Below are 21,310 nucleotides of genomic sequence, written 5' to 3'. Positions count from 1 at the left end.
GGTTTGTTCTGGTCTCCAAGTTTGCAGCCAAAATAAGCAAAGTAGCAGCGCTACTGAAAGGGGTGAATTACCCGCAGACATAGCAAAATATGTCTGGTGAATTTATGCAGCCTCTAGGCATATTAATAATCTGAAAATAAAGAAAAATATATTAGATATAACATTTAAGTCAATATAAGGTAAGCAGTATTTTCCATTTATATACCGAAAAAGATACCTCAGAGTCAATAAAAAAAATCATTCAGACCAGTGATCAGTCCCTCAGCCAGGCAGAGGGACTGATTACCTCAAATTCCTCTTCATCTTCCACCGTTCTTCTCTGTATTAGACTGAAGAAGTCACTGGCTAGCGAAACGTTTCCACAGTAAAGATTTACAAATGTCGCACAAGTGTCTCATTCCTCAGCTACACTATTTTCAGTTAAGACATTTTAAGATTTGTCTCTCCTGCGCCACTATAGACAACAAATATGATTTTATTTATTTTACTGCAAGAACGTTACCACTTGTGCAAGACAGGTATACAATACCGACAAGATTAAAGTTAAGACACTTGTGCAACATCTGGTTATCTTTATTGTAGACGTTTCGCCATCCAATGGCTTTATCAATACTGATAAAGCCACTGGATGGCGAAACGTCTACAATAAACATAACCAGATGTTGCACAAGTGTCTTAACTTTAAACGTTACCACTGACACCGACAATGTTAATATAATCTGAGGAGTTGTGGGCAAGGTTTTGTGTGCCTACAATCCTACCCAGGAAATTTACTTGACCAGCATCTTCACCGAGAAAATAAACTCTTTCTTATTCGCCCTTTTGTGGGATACAGTGATACCCTTGCAGCTGTGAAAGTTCTCATGCACTTCCAGTTGATTCGTGTTGGGATAGTTGACTATATGAGATGATTAGACAAGACGACATCTTTGAATCTTAGAGGATTAGATAGTTACAACAGAGGACCAGTTAATAGGATGACTATGATCCCTGACTTAACAGAAAAGAACGTCTTTTATATACCTTCAGCGTCTCAGAAAGGAGAGGCTAGTTTCGCCAAAGTACTGAAGAGGGCAAGAAGAACAATCAGTGTGAATCTGGGAGAAAATAGGCAGAGTTCAAGAAATTGAGAGGGTAACCAAAGCATTCTAAGCAACGATGAGTGAAAAGCTCAGACAGGAAATAGAGATGCGCAAGGCGCAGAGGAAGAGATGACACACTCTTAACAGAGGGAGCATAAAAACAGTGTTTACGTTCTCTGCTTCTGTACACTGCTGCTGCTGCTGCTACTACTACTACTACTAATACTACTCTACTACTACACTACGGGTTTAGCGATCCCCCGTGATTATAATAATATAATACTGCTACTTTCCCCACTATTACCAATATTACTACTCCTTCTTTCACTACTACTACCCCCTCTAACTATTTCTAGTACTACTGCGACCTTATTACTATCGTAACCGCTGCTTCTACATTAACTATTACCACTTCCATTGTTACTGATTCTTCAACCACCACCAATACCACTGTTGTTACCTCTACTGGTACTACTACTACTACTACCACTTCAACTACCACTACTACTACCACTACTACTACCACTACTACTACCACTACTACCACTACTTCAACTATCACTCTCTTCTATCTCCTCTCTCTCTATTATATACATACTGTCGTTGACTTTTCTTGCTGTGATGAATGGTTTTCAAACCATTCATCACAACTGTCAGACACTGCAGCATCATGGGATCTTCTTACAAAGAATTCTTCAACGCTTGTTCAACCTTTGGACAAAGACCTACTTCGACTAGTGGATGGTACCACTATGACCCCGCCTCCGTCTGCTTCAAGTCACCTCACTACAGTATATAAGCCACGTCTACGGCCCTATGCTGTACATTCTACAAGATTGATGGACTGAACACATCGACTCCAGGCTGAGGGACTGATTACCTCATACTCCTCCTCTCCTTATGCCTTCCTCTTTGTATTGGACTGATGAAGCCACTGTGTGGCGAAACGTTTCCTGAATAAAGATTCCCATATGCTGCATAAGTGTCTCAATATTCAACTTTTCTTGCTACAGTGACAGTGGTCCAGGACGGCCGAAACGTCAACACAACGTTTCTCTCCTATATGAGGGTTTCAAGTTGGAAAAATTCAGATTCAGGAAGGATATAGGAAAGCACTGGTTTGGTAATAGAGTTGTGGATGAGTGGAACAAACTCCCGAGTACAGTTATTGAGGCTAAAACGTTGTGTAGTTTTAAAAATAGGTTAGATAAATACATGAGTGGGTGTGGGTGGGTGTGAGTTGGACCTGACTAGCTTGTGCTGCTGGGTCTGGTGCAGTGCTCCTTCCTTGAGTGGAGGTGAACCTACTGGGTGGGTCATTGGGCTAATCCGGGGGGGGGAGGTCATTGGTCTAATCCGCGGGGGGGACATGGACCTGCTTCGCATGGGTCAGTAGGCCTGTTGCAGTGTTCCTTCTTTCTTATGTTCTTATATAACGCAGTGTTTTTTGTGTGTAAAACAATGATTTTAAATGAGCGTATTTGTATAGCTGTGTAATGCATAGCGATCGTCACCTAACTAATTCCCCTGAGCAATATTTAATGTATTCTTTCTTGTGGCAGCCATTTTACTGCCCAACGAACCGAGCAAAACATGCTTCCTCTGTCACGCAGACGGAGGATCGAAATCCTCTCATTCTTTGCGCCGAATGATCCACAAGGGTTTAGAGCCTGACATACAATAATAATATCCACTATTTGAATCATGACAAAAAGAATTTACTTGCTAAGGTGTTCCATCTCCCGCAGCTCAAAGATGCCAGTACACAGACAGAGGTCACCACAGCCTCGGTATCAACCCAGACCAGTCTTCCCTATCTACCGTCCTCCTCTGCAACCACCACAACCCCCAATCGGTAGGTGCAGTGCTCCTTCAGGTTGATGCTATACCCTTCAGGTACGTTCTATATCCTTCGGGTAGTTACTATACCCTTCAGGTAGGTGCTATACCCACTTGATTGTACTTCACCTCTTAACAAGGTAGGTACTTAACACCACATTCGGAAGGTAGCTAACATCTCATAAGCTAGATACCTAACACCACATAAGCTAGCAATCTAACACATAAGCTAGCACCACATAAACTAGCTACCTAACACAACATAAACTAACAACCTAACACCACATAAACTAGCAACCTAACATAACATAAGTTAGGAACCTATCCCCACATGAGCTAGCAATCTAATACCACATAAGTTAGCACCTAACGTCATCTAAGCTGTGTAAAAAGAGATTGCCTTTGTATTTATGACTGATTCTGTTAGTGATCCTTCTCAAGTCAGTCATGAAATTCAGTCCAAGACTTGCCACCCTATCCTAGTTTCCTGAAGTAATACATACGTACCTTGATACTCACAGTGGGCAGTGTGATGAGGTAAGAGAAGAGGTCTCTGGAGGATGGATGTGGCAAACCTCCCTACACTATTATTATTATTATTATTATTATTATTAGCACACTGGCCGATTTCCACCAAGGCAGGGTGGCCCGAAAAAGAAAAACTTTCACCATCATTCACTCCATCACTGTCTTGCCAGAAGGGTGCTTTACACTACAGTTTTTAAACTGCAACATTAACACCGCTCCTTCAGAGTGCAGGCACTGTACTTCCCATCTCCAGGACTCAAGTCCGGCCTGCCGGTTTCCCTGAATCCCTTCATAAATGTTACTTTGCTCACACTCCAACAGCACGTCAAGTATTAAAAACCATTTGTCTCCATTCACTCCTATCAAACACGCTCACGCATGCCCGCTGGAAGTCCAAGCCCCTCGCACTCAAAACCTCCTTTACACCCTCCCTCCAACCTTTCCTAAGCCGACCCCAATCCTGCCTTCCTTCCACTACAGACTGACACACTCTTGAAGTCATTCTGTTTCGCTCCATTCTCTCTACATGTCCGAACCACCTCAACAACCCTTCCTCAGCCCTCTGGACAACAGTTTTGGCAATCCCGCACCTCCTCCTAACTTCCAAACTACGAATTCTCTGCATTATATTCACACCACACATTGCCTTCAGACATGACATCTCCACTGCCTCCAGCCTTCTCCTCGCTGCAACATTCATCACCCATGCTTCACACCCATATAAAAGCGTTGGTAAAACTATACTCTCATACATTCCCCTCTTTGCCTCCAAGGACAAAGTTCTTTGTCTCCACAGACTCCTAAGTGCACCGCTCACCTTTTCCTCTCATCAGTTCTATGATTCACCTCATCTTTCATAGATCCATCCGCTGACACGTCCACTCCCAAATATCTGAATACATTCACCTCCTCCATACTCTCTCCCTCCAATTTGATATCCAATCTTTCATCACTTAATTTTTTTGTTATCCTCATAACCTTACTCTTTCATGTATTCACTTTTAATTTTCTTCTTTTACATACCCTACCAAATTCATCCACCAACCTCTGCAACTTCTCTTCAGAATCTCCCAAGAGTACAGTGTCATCAGCAAAAAGCAACTGTGACAACTCCCACTTTATGTGTGATTCTTTATCTTTTAACTCCACGCCTCTTGCCAAGACCCTCGCATTTACTTCTCTTACAACCCCATCTATAAATATATTTAACAACCACTGTGACATCACACATCCTTGTCTAAGGCCTACTTTTACTGGGAAATAATTTCCCTCTTTCCTACATACTCTAACTTGAGCCTCACTATCCTCATAAAAACTCTTCACTGCTTTCAGTAACCTACCTCCTATACCATACACCTGCAACATCTGCCACATTGCCCCCCTATCCACCCTGTCATACGCCTTTTACAAATCCATAAATGCCACAAAGACCTCTTTAGCCTTATCTAAATACTGTTCACTTATATGTTTCACTGTAAACACCTGGTCCACACACCCCCTACCTTTCCTAAAGCCTCCTTGTTCATCTGCTATCCTATTCTCCGTCTTACTCTTAATTCTTTCAATAATAACTCTACCATACACTTTACAAGGTATACTCAACAGACTTATCCCCCTATAATTTTTGCACTCTCTTTTATCCCCTTTGCCTTTATACAAAGGAACTATGCATGCTCTCTGCCAATCCCTAGGTACTTACCCTCTTCCATACATTTATTAAATAATTGCACCAACCACTCCAAAACTATATCCCCACCTGCTTTTAACATTTCTATCTTTATCCCATCAATCCCAGCTACCTTACCCCCTTTCATTTTACCTACTGCCTCACGAACTTCCCCCACACTCACAACTGGCTCTTCCTCACTCCTACAAGATGCTATTCCTCCTTGCCCTATACACGAAATCACAGCTTCCCTATCTTCATCAACATTTAACAATTCCTCAAAATATTCCCTCCATCTTCCCAATACCTCTAACTCTCCATTTAATAACTCTCCTCTCCTATTTTTAACTGACAAATCCATTTGTTCTCTAGGCTTCCTTAACTTGTTAATCTCACTCCAAAACAAGGAATGCATTCAGTGCTAAAAGAAGTACTCACAGAGCGTGGGGATTAAATCCTGAAGTCACCTGAGATCCGTGTTGAGTCACAAGTCCATCCTGACTCGTACTGCAACGAGAGGTTCCTGATTGCGGTGAAATGTATCTAATTTTCGCTATGTGTGTGTTAATGAATAGTATTTCACTGCGCAAGACCTGGGAGTGCCCAGGGAGTTTTGTGTCGTGGTGTGGGCTTGAAACTCCGTTCGCCAACTAATGTATGTAACTCATTCCTGCAAGGAGTTGACGTAATAAGTGTCAGGGGCCCAAAACTGTTCAACTGCCTCCCAGCATAAATACAACAGACTCATGGCTGTCTTCAAGAGGGCGCTGGAAAGATACGTAAAGTCAGTATCTGAACAGCGTGGCTATGATTGGTACATTGGTTTGTGTTCGGCCAGCAGTAACAGCCTGGCTGCACAGGTCTTGATCAAGAGTGAGGCCTGGTCATGGACCGGTCTGCGGGGGCGTTGACTCCTGGAATTAATCTTGAGTATTTTTCAGTGTGTGTGTGAGCGGTACGAGTCGACGGCTGGGCGGTGATGTTGTGGTTATGGACGGCAGCTACGGACCCTCCACATCCGGTCTGGGCTCTGATATACAGCGCCGGTCCGTCCTTCAAGACTTGCCGGGTTCAGTCATGGCTACACCTCCTCCTTCACCTTCTCCAGACCCTCCTGAGGATGATCTCTTCCCAGAGGTGACCTCCATGCTGACCCCTGAGTTGACCTCGGAAATGACCTACGACGTCGTAACCGCTGACGCTACCTCAACCATTAGAACCGAAGCCAGAAAGCTGGCTTATGAGCGGTGGAGCCGGCTGGCCCAGCTGGGTATGGACCACTTGCTACTCTCCAAGTTCACCCTACTCCATAGACCACACCATATTCGTACCATGATGGTAAGTGACCACATCATGTTTGTACCATGATGGTAAGTGCCCACATCAAGTCTGGGAACCTGTGAGATGCCCCATTCTGGCAATCACTGTTAACACAGACAGCGCAAGGCTCCTAGAGTCCGGTTCTCACAAGTGACCCTAAAAAATGCTTAAAATTCCTATCTGCACGCACAAGCTAGGACTGACTGACTTGGTTGTGGACACTGTACTAACTAGACATCCCCTGATTCTACCCAAGCAGTCTAGACTTCTGTGACCTTTCATATTAAGACGCCATGTGCACAAGACTGATTCCTGCTAATAGTTAAATATTATTGGCAGTTCCATCAATACTTTAGGGGGTGGAAATATAAACACAAAAGCAGTATAATGTGATCCTTTATTGACAACGTTTCACCCACGCAGTGGGCTTTTTCAAGTCACACACGGATCTACCTGGGGTTGGAAGGTATGGGAGTATTTATAGTTCAGAACGTTGAGGTCAGGTGAAGATTGCTGCATCAGATGATCTACCGGGTGGGGTTATAGAGTCTTGGGTAGCTAGGCGGGGATATTGGACAAGTTGTGAGTAGACCTTCTGCAGTGTTCTATGTTCTTATGTGGGATAGCGATGAAGAAGTTTCTTGGCGAGTGGTTCAGCTATGTTATAGAAGCTTCTATAACATAGCTGAACCACTTGTTGCAGTCATTATGTTGACGACATTCTCCTAAACGCTTCAACGTTCAAGCTCTCCAAGACAAGCTCAACCAGGTCGAGCCTTCAATCCAGTTCACACTTGAAGAAGAGGTCGACAACACTCTTCCTTTCCTTGATGTTCTACTCTGCAAAGCTGACCACGAACTTCGTTTTAAAGTCTATCGAAAACCCACCAACCAAAACGATCTTCTCCACTTCTACTCTCACCACGACACCAAAACCAAACGTGGTGTAATTATAGGCTTCTTCCTGCGTGCACTCAGAATCTGCAGCAACGAGTTCCTTGAGGAAGAATGCACTATAATTGAACAAGTATTTTCCAAACTCCACTATCCTCGTCACTTCATCAGAGACTGCAGACGGCGAGCACTAAACATCTTCAACACACCCAGAGAAGACACTGCCGAGAAGAGATACATAGTCCTTCCCACCAACTCCATTGTCAAACATGTTTCCAACATCTTTGCCAAAACATCATTCCAAGTATCTACCTCCACAACCACGACCATCAAGGACATCACCAGTAGTAGGCAGGACAAGCCTCCATCCTCTGCAGGGGTATACATAATCCCTTGTAATGACTGCAACAAGTTATACGTGGGCGAAACATCAAGGGACCTCCAAACACGTATTTCAGAACACCAATACGCAAGCAGGTCTGACGACACAAGGAATGCCTGCGTACAACACCGTAATTCACACAACCACTTGATAAACTACAGAAACTCAAGACTTATCGCCACAGAAGACAACACTCAATACCGAAGAATCCTGGAATCATCACTTATTTCTATATCCGACAACTTCAACCAGAATAGTGGCTTCTATAACATAGCTGAACCACTTGCCAAGAAACTCCTTCATCGCTATCCCACATAAGAACACTGTAGAAGGTCTGCTCACAAACTTGTCCAGTCTCCTTTCCAAGCTACTCAAGTTTTTAGACTCTACAACCCAACTCGGTACATCATCAGATGCAGCATTCTTCACCTGAACTCAGCCGGACTATAAATACTCGCGTTCCTTCCACCTCTCCTGCCATACGGTTTATAAGCTGCTTCTCCGCTGATATGCCGTATTCTATTCAAGATTTATGGACTGAACACATCGACTCAAGGTTGAGGGACTGATTACCTCATTCTTCTCCTGTTCTTCAAGTTTCTCCTACCTATGGACTGATGAAGCCACTGTGTGGCGAAACGTTTCCTCAATAAAGATACCCAAGAGTTGCACATGTGTCTAATTTATCAACATGTCGGTTCTCTGAACCATTCATCTACAAATCTGTCAGACACTGCAACTTCTTGGGATCTTAATACTTAAGAATTCTTCGCTTGCCTAATTCTTGGGCACGACCTACTTCCACATTGAACAAATGTGACACGACCTATGACTGCTGCACCTCTCCTGCCATACGGTTTATAAGCTGCTTCTCCGCTGATATGCCGTATTCTATTCAAGATTTATGGACTGAACACATCGACTCAAGGTTGAGGGACTGATTACCTCATTCTTCTCCTGTTCTTCAAGTTTCTCCTACCTATGGACTGATGAAGCCACTGTGTGGCGAAGCGTTTCCTCAATAAAGATACCCAAGAGTTGCACATGTGTCTAATTTATCAAGAGAAAAGTAAAAAATGATCTTACTACGGGGCCTGGCAAGAGACAAATATCCACAGTACGTCAGGAAGCCTCCTCGGTCTCCAGGCCAGTATTTTAAAGATAGCATGATCACTGAGCTAGTAACTCCTAGAGATGTTGACTCCACGCTGCCTTTTTTCCAGAGAAACAAGCTAGCATCTCCCAGCTTCCTAGTGCTCTGAGTAAGATGCTAGCTACCTCCATATGTCTAATCTCATTACCTAATATAACCAAACATTACGGTCTAAGGCTACATTATTAATTCAAATATTATTTACTAACAATTTAAATATACCTAAATCGTCCTTAATGCCTACAACTCTCAAATGATATATCAATCCTACGATTCGGTCACTATATCTTGCTCGTCTCTACTGTTGTTGTTCGGGTAAGGCTATGTTAAGGGTTCCTGCGACTACGCATCAAATTATTTACAAACAAATCCCGACAGTGGAATTTTTGGTCTCGATAAATGTCCAAACCATGTTTGTACCGTGTCGGTAAGTGAGCACATCATGATGGTAAGTTACCACATCATGATGGTAAGTGACTACACCATGATGGTAAGTTACCACATCATGATGGTAAGTGACTACACCATGATGGTAAGTGACCACACCATGATGGTGACCACACGATGATGGTAATGATAACACCATGATGGTAAATGACCACACCATGATGGTAAATGACCACACCATGATGGTAAGTGACCACACAATGATGGTAAGTGACCACACCATGATGATAAGTGACCACACCATGATGGTAAGTGACCACACCATGATGGTAAGTGACCACACCATGATGGTAAGTGACCACACCATGATGGTAAGTAACCACACCATGATGGTAAGTGACCACACCATGATGGTGACCACACCATGATGGTGACCACACCATGATGGTGACCACACCATGATGGTGACCACACCATGAGAAACATTGGCATTTTTAGGCAAAGTTCCAAATTTTTAGGCCTTTTATCTACATGGATTTTTTTAATAGGCTGAAAAATATAAGTGGAATGTCAAAAGTGCGTGTTCCATGTATTGTGTGCATGTGTTGTGAACCAGCAAGACTGGACCTTGTGTTCACCCTGAGTAGCTCAGACACTGATGACATCACATATGAGAGGCCCTCGGAGCTAGAGGCACTGTATAGCCCTTGTGGTTTAGCGCTTCTTTTTGATTATAATAATAATCGGAGCTAGTGACCACGTAATCCTGAGTTTTGATTACATAGTAGAGTTACAGGTGGAGAGGGTAACAGGAGTCGAATGGGAAAAGCCAAACTATATAAGGGGGGACTACACAGGTATGAGGAACTTCCTGCGGGAGGTGCACTGGGACAGAGAAATGGTAGGAAAGACAGTAAATGAAATGATGGAATATGTAACAACAAAGTGCAAGGAGGCAGAGGAAAGGTTTGTTCCCTAGGGCAACAGAAACAATGGGAAGACCAAAGTGAGTCCTTGGTTTACCCAAAGGAGCAGGGAGGCAAAAACTAAGTGCATTAGAGAATGGAAGAGATATAGAAAGCAAAGGAGGTCAGCCGAAGAGCCAGAAACGAATATACACAGATAAGGAGGGAGGCCCAGCGACAGTACGAAAATGACATAGCATCGAAAGCCAAGTCTAACCCGAAACTGCTGTTTAGCCACATTAAGAGAAAGACGACAGTCAAAGACCAGGTGATCAGGCAGAGGAAAGAAGGTGGGGAACTCACAAGAAACGATCAAGAGGTATGCGAGGAGCTCAACAGGAGATTTAAGGAAGTATTCACAGTGGAGACAGGAAGGACTCTGGGAAGACAGGACAGAGGGGGACACCAACAGGGAATAGACCAACAGGTGCTGGACGATATGCACACAACTGAGGAGGAGGTGAAGAAGCTGCTAAGTGACCTTGATACCTCAAAGGCAATGGGACCGGACAACATCTCTCCGTGGGTCCTCAGGGAGGGAGCAGATATACTGTGTGTGCCGTTAACCACAATTTTCAACACATCTCGTGAAACTGGGCAACTACCTGAGGTACGGAAGACCACAAATGTAGTTCCCATTTTTAAAAAAGGAAACAGAAAAGAGGCACTAAATTACAGATCAGTGTCACTGACCTGTATAGTATATATATATATATATATATATATATATATATATATATATATATATATATATATATATATATATATATATATATATATATATATATATATATATATATATATATATATATATATATATATATATATATATATATATATACATATATATATATATATATGTGTGTGTGTGTGTGTGTGTGTGTGTGTGTGTGTATGTATGTATATTCTGTCGCATTGGGTCTGTTTAATACATTTGAGAACATGTTTCCATAATTTACTATTTTAATTAAAATATCTTCAAAATTATTCGCCCAAAATATTGCTAGCATTTATTGATGCATTTTTGACTGACGTAACTAACATGGTGCTGTTATGACACATTTCTAACGTAACTAACACCTTATTTAAATTACGTAGCTATCTTACTTAACTAATACTGTGCTAACACTTTTCCAGAATAGTTAACTCTTCACTAACCTCACTAAGATATATAACATTTGCCACTCACACAGGTGGACGTGAGTGTGCAGACAGACAACGATATACTAACAGATGAGGCGCCACAGTATGCTGCCCAGGCACCACCATGCAAGAAGTCTGAGCTGCTGGCAGAAGTTGATCTCAGTGATGTTGATGCCCAAGTCCTCGCCACCCCTGAGAAGGTAGGTGTTGAGAGAGAGTCCTTATTGACCTCAGTGATGTTGATACCCAAGTCCTCGCCACCCCTGAGAAGGTAGGTGTTGAGAGAGAGTCCTTATTGACCTCAGTGATGTTGATGCCCAAGTCCTCGCCACCCCTGAGAAGGTAGGTGTTGAGAGAGAGTCCTTATTGACCTCAGTGATGTTGATGCCCAAGTCCTCGCCACCCCTGAGAAGGTAGGTGTTGAGAGAGAGTCCTTATTGACCTCAGTGATGTTGATGCCCAAGTCCTCGCCACCCCTGAGAAGGTAGGTGTTGAGAGAGAGTCCTTATTGACCTCAGTGATGTTGATGCCCAAGTCCTCGCCACCCCTGAGAAGGTAGGTGTTGAGAGAGAGTCCTTATTGACCTCAGTGATGTTGATGCCCAAGTCCTCGCCACCCCTGAGAAGGTAGGTGTTGAGAGAGAGTCCTTATTGACCTCAGTGATGTTGATGCCCAAGTCCTCGCCACCCCTGAGAAGGTAGGTGTTGAAAGAGAGTCCTTATTGACCTCAGTGATGTTGATGCCCAAGTCCTCGCCACCCCTGAGAAGGTAGGTGTTGAGAGAGAGTCCTTATTGACCTCAGTGATGTTGATACCCAAGTCCTCGCCACCCCTGAGAAGGTAGGTGTTGAGAGAGAGTCCTTATTGACCTCAGTGATGTTGATGCCCAAGTCCTCGCCACCCCTGAGAAGGTAGGTGTTGAGAGAGAGTCCTTATTGACCTCAGTGATGTTGATGCCCAAGTCCTCGCCACCCCTGAGAAGGTAGGTGTTGAGAGAGAGTCCTTATTGACCTCAGTGATGTTGATGCCCAAGTCCTCGCCACCCCTGAGAAGGTAGGTGTTGAGAGAGAGTCCTTATTGACCTCAGTGATGTTGATACCCAAGTCCTCGCCACCCCTGAGAAGGTAGGTGTTGAGAGAGAGTCCTTATTGACCTCAGTGATGTTGATGCCCAAGTCCTCGCCACCCCTGAGAAGGTAGGTGTTGAGAGAGAGTCCTTATTGACCTCAGTGATGTTGATGCCCAAGTCCTCGCCACCCCTGAGAAGGTAGGTGTTGAGAGAGAGTCCTTATTGACCTCAGTGATGTTGATGCCCAAGTCCTCGCCACCCCTGAGAAGGTAGGTGTTGAGAGAGAGTCCTTATTGACCTCAGTGATGTTGATGCCCAAGTCCTCGCCACCCCTGAGAAGGTAGGTGTTGAGAGAGAGTCCTTATTGACCTCAGTGATGTTGATGCCCAAGTCCTCGCCACCCCTGAGAAGGTAGGTGTTGAGAGAGAGTCCTTATTGACCTCAGTGATGTTGATGCCCAAGTCCTCGCCACCCCTGAGAAGGTAGGTGTTGAAAGAGAGTCCTTATTGACCTCAGTGATGTTGATGCCCAAGTCCTCGCCACCCCTGAGAAGGTAGGTGTTGAGAGAGAGTCCTTATTGACCTCAGTGATGTTGATACCCAAGTCCTCGCCACCCCTGAGAAGGTAGGTGTTGAGAGAGAGTCCTTATTGACCTCAGTGATGTTGATGCCCAAGTCCTCGCCACCCCTGAGAAGGTAGGTGTTGAGAGAGAGTCCTTATTGACCTCAGTGATGTTGATGCCCAAGTCCTCGCCACCCCTGAGAAGGTAGGTGTTGAGAGAGAGTCCTTATTGACCTCAGTGATGTTGATGCCCAAGTCCTCGCCACCCCTGAGAAGGTAGGTGTTGAGAGAGAGTCCTTATTGACCTCAGTGATGTTGATGCCCAAGTCCTCGCCACCCCTGAGAAGGTAGGTGTTGAGAGAGAGTCCTTATTGACCTCAGTGATGTTGATACCTACATCCTGGTCAGCCCTGAGGAGGTAGGCTTTGAGAGAGGGTCCTTATTGGCCTCACTGATGTTGATACCTACGTCCTCGCCAGCTCTGAGGAGGTAGGTGTTGAGGGAGAGTCCTACTTTACCTCACTGATTGTAGTGTCCTCAGAGAAAAGGACACCATAAATATTATGTACATATTGTTTTTTCATTTAAGTTTATATTGCTGATTTTCTCGTTAAAACCTAAAACGAAAATTTAATTTTTATATTGTTATCTGGCTTATTAACTTATGTACGTATGTAGGATATTACAACTACACCTCTCATTGTGCTAGTTGAAGAAGAGTTTTGATTGGCTGCCAATACTGGGCACTACCGGCCCACTTGTTTTGTAGTTGGTGTCAGGTTCAAGCTGGTACGAGTCACCAGACATTGGAACTGAAGACTCTAACCTCCCTCTCTCAAAGTTCCTCATAGAGGAAACACCTCCCAGTCTCTGCTCTTTCTGGAGGAACACTGTGTTATTTAGATTTAGCTTTGGTATAGTATTTCTCAAATAATAATAATAAAAATAATAATAATAATAATAATAATAATAATAATAATAATAATAATAATAATAATAATAATAATAATAATAATAATAATAATAATAATAATAATACTTTATTTCAGTATGATACGACGTTTGTATAAAGGTGAATGACATTTAGGTTTATATGCAGAAAGTAATTTAATGTGTAGAACATTGTGGACAATGGTGAGCCAGAACATACTTCTTGTAACCCTGTTCAACTCTGTTCACAGAGCATTATTTAGACCTAGTGATAATTGATGTTTTCAGAGATTGTGAGTCGTGGAGACAGTCTCTTTATCTCTGGTCCCGAGTTCATCTCTCGACCTACATAATTTTGGCATTATACTCTGTCAGAGTCCGAAACTGGAATTACCGAGTTCAGTTTCAGTAATATTGGAGTTTGATGCCTTCTGTGGAGGATCTGGCAAAGGTTCACAGGGGTTATTTTTGTCTCCTTGATTCCCTGCCTGATGCTGTGCTGTTCACTGCTGCTTCCAGCACTACTGCTATTTGGCAAATGGGTCTTCATACTTTCAATCATACTGTTTTACTGCCTTGATGATCCAGAAGTTGATTTATCTAGGGGCTTGTTGCTGTCAGCCAGTTATATTAACTGTAAATATTACCACCTAGACATCATTGTTATTAAAGTTCTCATCTTTATTTAGTTGGTTCGTATCATCCAGTTTCAGTCCAGAAGCGCTATTGAAAAGGTATCCAATTTTACAGGACAACTGGACTAGAATTCACACTGACATACTGTTACAAAACCAGAAACAGGATAAATGGTAGAGGGTGATCGATAACTAGACTTAGTACTCTGGAGATATCTTCACTTAAAAGGTGTTGCATTTTGCAACACTGATATTGATGATCACGTCCTTGCAACCCCTGACGAAGTAAATACTGGAGAGTCCTTGTTGACCTATTAATATTGATGCTCACGTCCTCACTACCCTGGAAGAAAGGGGAGAAAGAGAAGTGTATCTCAAATTCCTTTGATAAAAAAAACTGTTCCCAGACTCCGAGATCATCCTCACCATGCTTACATATATAAATAATACTAGTTTTCTTCCCCAGGTAACAAGGAACCTGCAGGATCTGGTTATGTACCTGTGTGACCCAGTCTCCGATGACCTACTTACAGTGAGAGCATTGTACCGCTGGGTCACTGAAAACATCAGGCAAGTGTTGCTGCTTCATACATATGTATATATATATATATATATATATATATATATATATATATATATATATATATATATATATATATATATATATATATATATATTGTAGGTAGTAGGTTGGTAGACAGCAACCACCCAGGGAGGTACTACCGTCCTGCCAAGTGAGTGTATAACGAAAGCCTGTAATTGTTTTACATGATGGTAGGATTGCTGGTGTCTTTTGTCTGTCTCATAAATATGCAAGATTACAGGTACGTCTTGCTACTTCTACTTACACTTAGGTCACACTACACATACATGTACATGTTAATTTATACACACTCATCTGAGTTTTCTTTGATTTTATCTTAATAGTTCTTGTTTTTATTACTTTTCCTTTTATATCCATGGGGAAGTGGAATAAGAATCTTTCTTCTGTTAGGTAAGACACATATGCAACAGTTAGGTATCTTTATTTCGAAACGTTTCGCCTACACAGTAGGCTTCTTCAGCCTACTGTGTAGGCGAAACGTTTCGAAATAAAGATACCTAACTGTTGCATATGTGTCTTACCTAACAACCTGTCGGTATTTTATACCATTTTAATGTTCAATCTTTCTTCTGTAAGCCATGCGTGTTGTAAAAGTCAACTAAAATGCCGGGAACAATGGGCTAGTAACCCCTTTTCCTGTAATAATTACTAAAAAGAATAAGAAGAAGGAAATTGTCAAAGTGGGAAGTCTGAATGTGCGTGGATGTTGTGCGGATGATAAGAAAGAGATGACTGTGGATGTTATGAATGAGAAGAAGCTGGATGTCCTGGCTTTAAGTGAAACAAAGCTGAAGGGAGTGGGAGAGTTTCAATGGAGAGGAATAAATGGGATTAGGTCAGGGGTTTCAAATAGAGTTAGAGCTAAAGAAGGAGTAACAATAATGTTGAAGGATAAGTTATGGCAGGAAAAGAGGGTGCATAAATGTATTAATTCAAGGATTATGTGGAGTAAAATAAAAGTTGGATGTGAAAAGTGGGTTATAGTAAGCGTGTATGCACCTGGAGAAGAGAGAAGTGTAGAGGAGAGAGGGATATTTTGAGAAATATTGAGTGAATGCGTGGGGAGTTTTGAACCAAGTGTGAGAATACTTGTGGTTAGAGATTTCAATGCTAAAGTGTGTAAAAATGTTTTGGAGGGAGTAGTAGGTAAATTTGGGGTGCCAAGGGTAAATGAAAATGGGAAGCCTTTAATTGAGCTATGTGTAGAAAGAGGTTTGGTAATAAGTAATACATATTTTATGAAGAAGAGGATAAATAAATATACAAGGTATGATATAGCACGTAATGAAAGTAGTTTGTTAGATTATGTATTGATGGATAAAAGGTTGATGGGTAGGCTCCAGGATGTACATGTTTATAGAGGGGCAACTGATATATCGGATCATTATTTAGTTGTAGCTACAGTTAGAGTAAGAGGTAGATGGGACAAGAGGAAAATGGCAACAACAAGTAAGAGGGAGGTGAAAGTGTATAAACTAAGGGAGGAGGAAGTTCGGGTGAGATATAAGCAACTATTGTCAGAAAGGTGGACTGGTGCAAGTATGAGTAGTGGGGGGCTTGAAGAGGGTTGGAATAGTTTTAAAAATGCAGTATTAGAATGTGGGGCAGAAGTTTGTGGTTATAGGAGGGTGGGGGCAGGAGGAAAGAGGAGTGATTGGTGGAATGATGAAGTAAATGGTGTGATAAAAGAGAAAAAGGTAGCTTATGAGAGGCTTTTACAAAGCAGAAGTGTTTAAAGAAGAGCGGAATATATGGAGTGTAAAAGAAAGGTGAAGTGAGTAGTGAGAGAGTGCAAAAGGAGAGCAAATGCTAAAGTGGGAGAGGCACTGTCAAAAAATTTAATGAAAATAAGAAAAAGAAAATTGAAGTGGGTTAAACAAGTTAAGAAAGCCTAGGGAACGAATGGATTTGTCAATTAAAAACAGAGTAGGGGAGTTAGTAGATGGGTAGATGGAGGTATTGGGTAGATGACGAGAATATTTTGAAGAACTTTTAAATGTCGACGACGAAAGGGAAGCGGTAATTTCATGCATTGGCTAGGGAGGTATACCATCTTTTAGGAGTGAAGAAGAGCAGAATGTAAGTGTGGTGGAGGTGCGTGAGGCATTACGTAGAATGAAAGGGGGTAAAGCAGCTGGAACTGATGGGATCATGACAGAAATGTTAAAAGCAGGGGGGGATATAGTGTTGGAGTGGTTGGTATTTTTGTTTAATAAATGTATGAAAGAGGGGAAGGTACCTAGGGATTGGCAGAGAGCTTGTATAGTTCCTTTATATAAAGGGAAGGGGGACAAAAGAGATTGTAAAAATTATAGAGTAATTAGTTTACTGAGTATACCAGGAAAAGTGTATGGTAGGGTTATTATTGAAAGAATTAGAGGTAAAACAGAGAAAAGGATTGCAGATGAGCAAGGAGGCTTTAGAGTGGGTAGGGGATGTGTAGATCAAGTGTTTACATTGAAGTATATATGTGAACAGTATTTAGATAAAGTTAGGGAAGTTTTCATTGCATTTATGGATTTAGAAAAGGCATATGATAGAGTGGATAGGAGAGCAATGTAGCAGATGTTGCAAGTATATAGAATAGGTAGTAAGTTACTAAATGCTGTAAAGAGTTTTTATGAGGATAGTGAGGCTCAGGTTAGGGTGTGTAGAAGAGAGGGAGAATACTTCCTGGTAAAAGTAGGTCTTAGACAGGGATGTGTAATGTCACCATGGTTGTTTAATATATTTATAGATGGGGTTTTAAAAGAAGTAAATGCTAGGGTGTTCGGGAGAGGTGTGGGGTTAAATTATGGGGAATCAAATACAAAATGGGAATTGACACAGTTACTTTTTGCTGATGATACTGTGCTTATGGAAGATTCTAAAAAAGGATTGCAAAGATTAGTGAACGAGTTTGGGAAAGTGTGTAAAGGTAGAAAGTTGAAAGTGAACATAGAAAAGAGTAAGGTATCAAATGATTTAGATAAAGAAAAATTGGATATCAAATTGGAGAGAGGGAGTATGGAAGAAGTGAATGTTTTCAGATATTTGGGAGTTGACGTGTCAGTGGATAGACGTATGAGGTTAATCATAGAATTGATGAAGGAATAAAGGTGAGTGGTGCATTGAGGTATATGTAGAGACAAAAAACGTTATCTATGGAGGCAAAGAAGGGAATGTATGAAAGTATAGTGATACTAACATTCTTATATGGGTGTGAAGCTTGGGTTGTAAATGCTGCAGCGAGGAGACGGTTGGAGGCAGTGGAGATGTCCTGTCTAAGGGCAATGTGTGGTGTAAACATTATGCAGAAAATTTGGAGTATAGAAATTAGGAGAAGGTGTGGAGTTAATAAAAGTATTAGTCAGAGGGCTGAAGAGGGGTTGTTGAGGTGGTTTGGTCATTTAGAGAGAATGGATCAAAGTAAAATGACATGGAGAGCGTATAAATCTATAGGGAAAGGAAGGCGGGGTAGGGGTCGTCCTCGAAAAGGTTGAAGGGAGGGGGTAAAGGAAGTTTTGTGGGCGAGGGGCTTGGATTTCCAGCAAGCGTGCGTGAGCGTGTTCGATTGGACTGAATGGAGACGTATGGTATTTGGGACGTGACGAGCTGTTGGAGTGTGAGCAGGGTAATATTTAGTGAAGGGATTCAGGGACACCGGTTATTTTTATATAGCCGGACTTGAGTCCAGGAAATGGGAAGTACAATGTCTGCACTCTAAAGGAGGGGTTCGGGATATTAGCAGTTTGGAGGGATATGTTGCGTATCTTTATAGGTATATGCTTCTAAACTGTTGTGTTCTGAGCACCTCTGCTAAAACAGTGATTATGTGTGAGTGAGGTGAAAGTGTTTGTTAAATGATGAAAGTATTTTCCTTTTGGGGATTTTCTTACTTTTTGGGTCACCCTGCCTTGGGGGGAGACGGCCGACTTGTTAAATATATATATATATATATATATATATATATATATATATATATATATATATATATATATATATATATATATATATATATATATATATATATATATATATATATATATATATATATATATATATATATATATATATATATATATATATATATATATATATGCAATAAGATCACAGTAAACAGGTGATTTTAAAATAAGCAAAACAACCACTATGAAAGAGTAGTGAAATTCCAACCGCTTTCGTGACTACTCACATTATCAAGGAACTATGAAAGTAACACATCAAAGGAAGGCATAAAAGGGTCTAGACTACACCTCACAGTCAACTCCTACAACAAAGAAACACCTGACACGCCACGATACCCGATTCATAAGAAAAGAGGAACACTGCAGTAGGTCCGCTGGCCCAACTAGACAGGTCCCTCACGACATCCCACTATCAAAATATTCTACCCAAGAATTAATTATAAATGAATCTAATTTGTAAAAACAAAAATATGAATATTTCCTTTGGTTTATATAAATTAGATTTATTTATAATTAATAAAATTTGGGAAGAATTTAATAATACACTGGACAAATAATAAATCTTAATTCTTCGGTAGAATACATCGACTCCAGGCTGAGGGACTGATTACCTCAAACTCCTCCTCTCCTTACACCTTCTGCTTGGTATTGGACTGATCAAGCCACTGTGTGGCGAAACGTTTCCTGAATAAAGATTCCCATGTGTTGCATAAGTGTCTCAATCTGCAAGAACAATTTATTTTAGCCTAACCCAACTATATATATTTTAGATTTGTTTACAATAATTTAATACTAAACAAACACAGTGAAATATATTTTTTTTCGTTAGGTTCAGAATGATTTTGGCGAAATTATTACAAACACAAATTTTCGTTTGTCTTATATAGCATGATGAGCGTTGCTATTTGAGCCAAGATCGCAAGTTCTGCCTATTCGGCACGACACACACACACACACACACACACACACACACACACACACACACACACACACACACACACACACATATATATATATATATATATATATATATATATATATATATATCTGGCTGAAGGAGACTCGAACCTACGAACCTTAGGACAAGGTACGCAGTGCTTTACCAATCTATCCACACTGGACAATACCTTGGCGTGTAGCTTGCGCTACACGTTTGATCCAAGGCAGCACTGCGTACCTTGTCCTAAGGTTCATAGGTTCTAGTCTCCTTCAGCCAGAGATCAGTGTTTGTGTATATTTCGCCTGCTCTCGCGAATTCCTTGCATATATATATATATATATATATATATATATATATATATATATATATATATATATATATATATATATATATATATATATATATATATATATATATATATATATATATATATATATATATATATATATATATATATATATATATATATATATATATATATATATATATATATATATATATATATATATATATATATATATATATATATATATATATATATATATATATATATATGCAAAACAACCACTCTGAAAGAATAGAGAAATTCCAAGCGCTTTCGTGACTACTCACATTATCAAGTTCCTTGATAATGTGAGTAGTCACGAAAGCGCTTGGAATTTTTCTATTCTTTCAGAGTGGTTGTTTTGCATATTCTGAAATCACCTGTTTACTGTGATCTTATTGCATATATATATATATATATATATATATATATATATATATATATATATATATATATATATATATATATATATATATATATATATATATATATATATATATATATATATATATATATATATATATATATATATGTGTGTGTGTGTGTGTGTGTGTGTGTGTGTGTGTGTGTGTGTGTGTGTGTGTGTGTGTGTGTGTGTGTGTGTGTGTGTGTGTGTGTGTGTGTGTGTGTGTGTGTGTGTGGTTAGAACCCGCGATCAGAGAGTTATAAAACTCCAGACCGACGCGTTAGCCACTGGGCCAGTTGGCTACAATAAGATTCATCCAACTTGGTATATTTATACACCATAGGAAGGTTAGTATAGGCACCACTGTTACCACAAATGCAAGTTTATGATTCTCTGATTGAGGGTTCTAACCCCACCCATGGTATGGTTTGCCTACCTGGCTTCAGTCACAAAAAAAAAAAAAATGGCGAGTGAACTGTCAGAATTATAAACTCTGCCTAACTGTGCCGATCTATTAGCTGCCTAGTTAATGAGGA

At 41.0% G+C, this 21,310-nt stretch overlaps 1 protein-coding gene across 1 annotated transcript in view; it reads left to right on the top strand.

The window, feature by feature from the left end:
- The window catches only part of LOC128694073 (hillarin-like), a 306,029-nt gene that overhangs the window by 156,548 nt on the left and 128,171 nt on the right, over positions 1–21,310 (top strand). The window contains exons 4-7 of the mRNA XM_070093483.1: positions 2,831–2,937; positions 6,057–6,453; positions 11,410–11,559; positions 15,019–15,122. Of these exons, the coding sequence (XP_069949584.1) occupies positions 2,831–2,937; positions 6,057–6,453; positions 11,410–11,559; positions 15,019–15,122 (758 nt within the window). The remainder of the gene's footprint in view (positions 1–2,830; positions 2,938–6,056; positions 6,454–11,409; positions 11,560–15,018; positions 15,123–21,310) is intronic.

This window comes from Cherax quadricarinatus, chromosome 43 (assembly GCF_038502225.1).
Source record: "Cherax quadricarinatus isolate ZL_2023a chromosome 43, ASM3850222v1, whole genome shotgun sequence".
Classification (NCBI taxonomy): domain Eukaryota; kingdom Metazoa; phylum Arthropoda; class Malacostraca; order Decapoda; family Parastacidae; genus Cherax; species Cherax quadricarinatus.
Note: the sequence above shows the minus strand (reverse complement) of the source record. Positions and strands in the feature narration are given on the sequence as shown.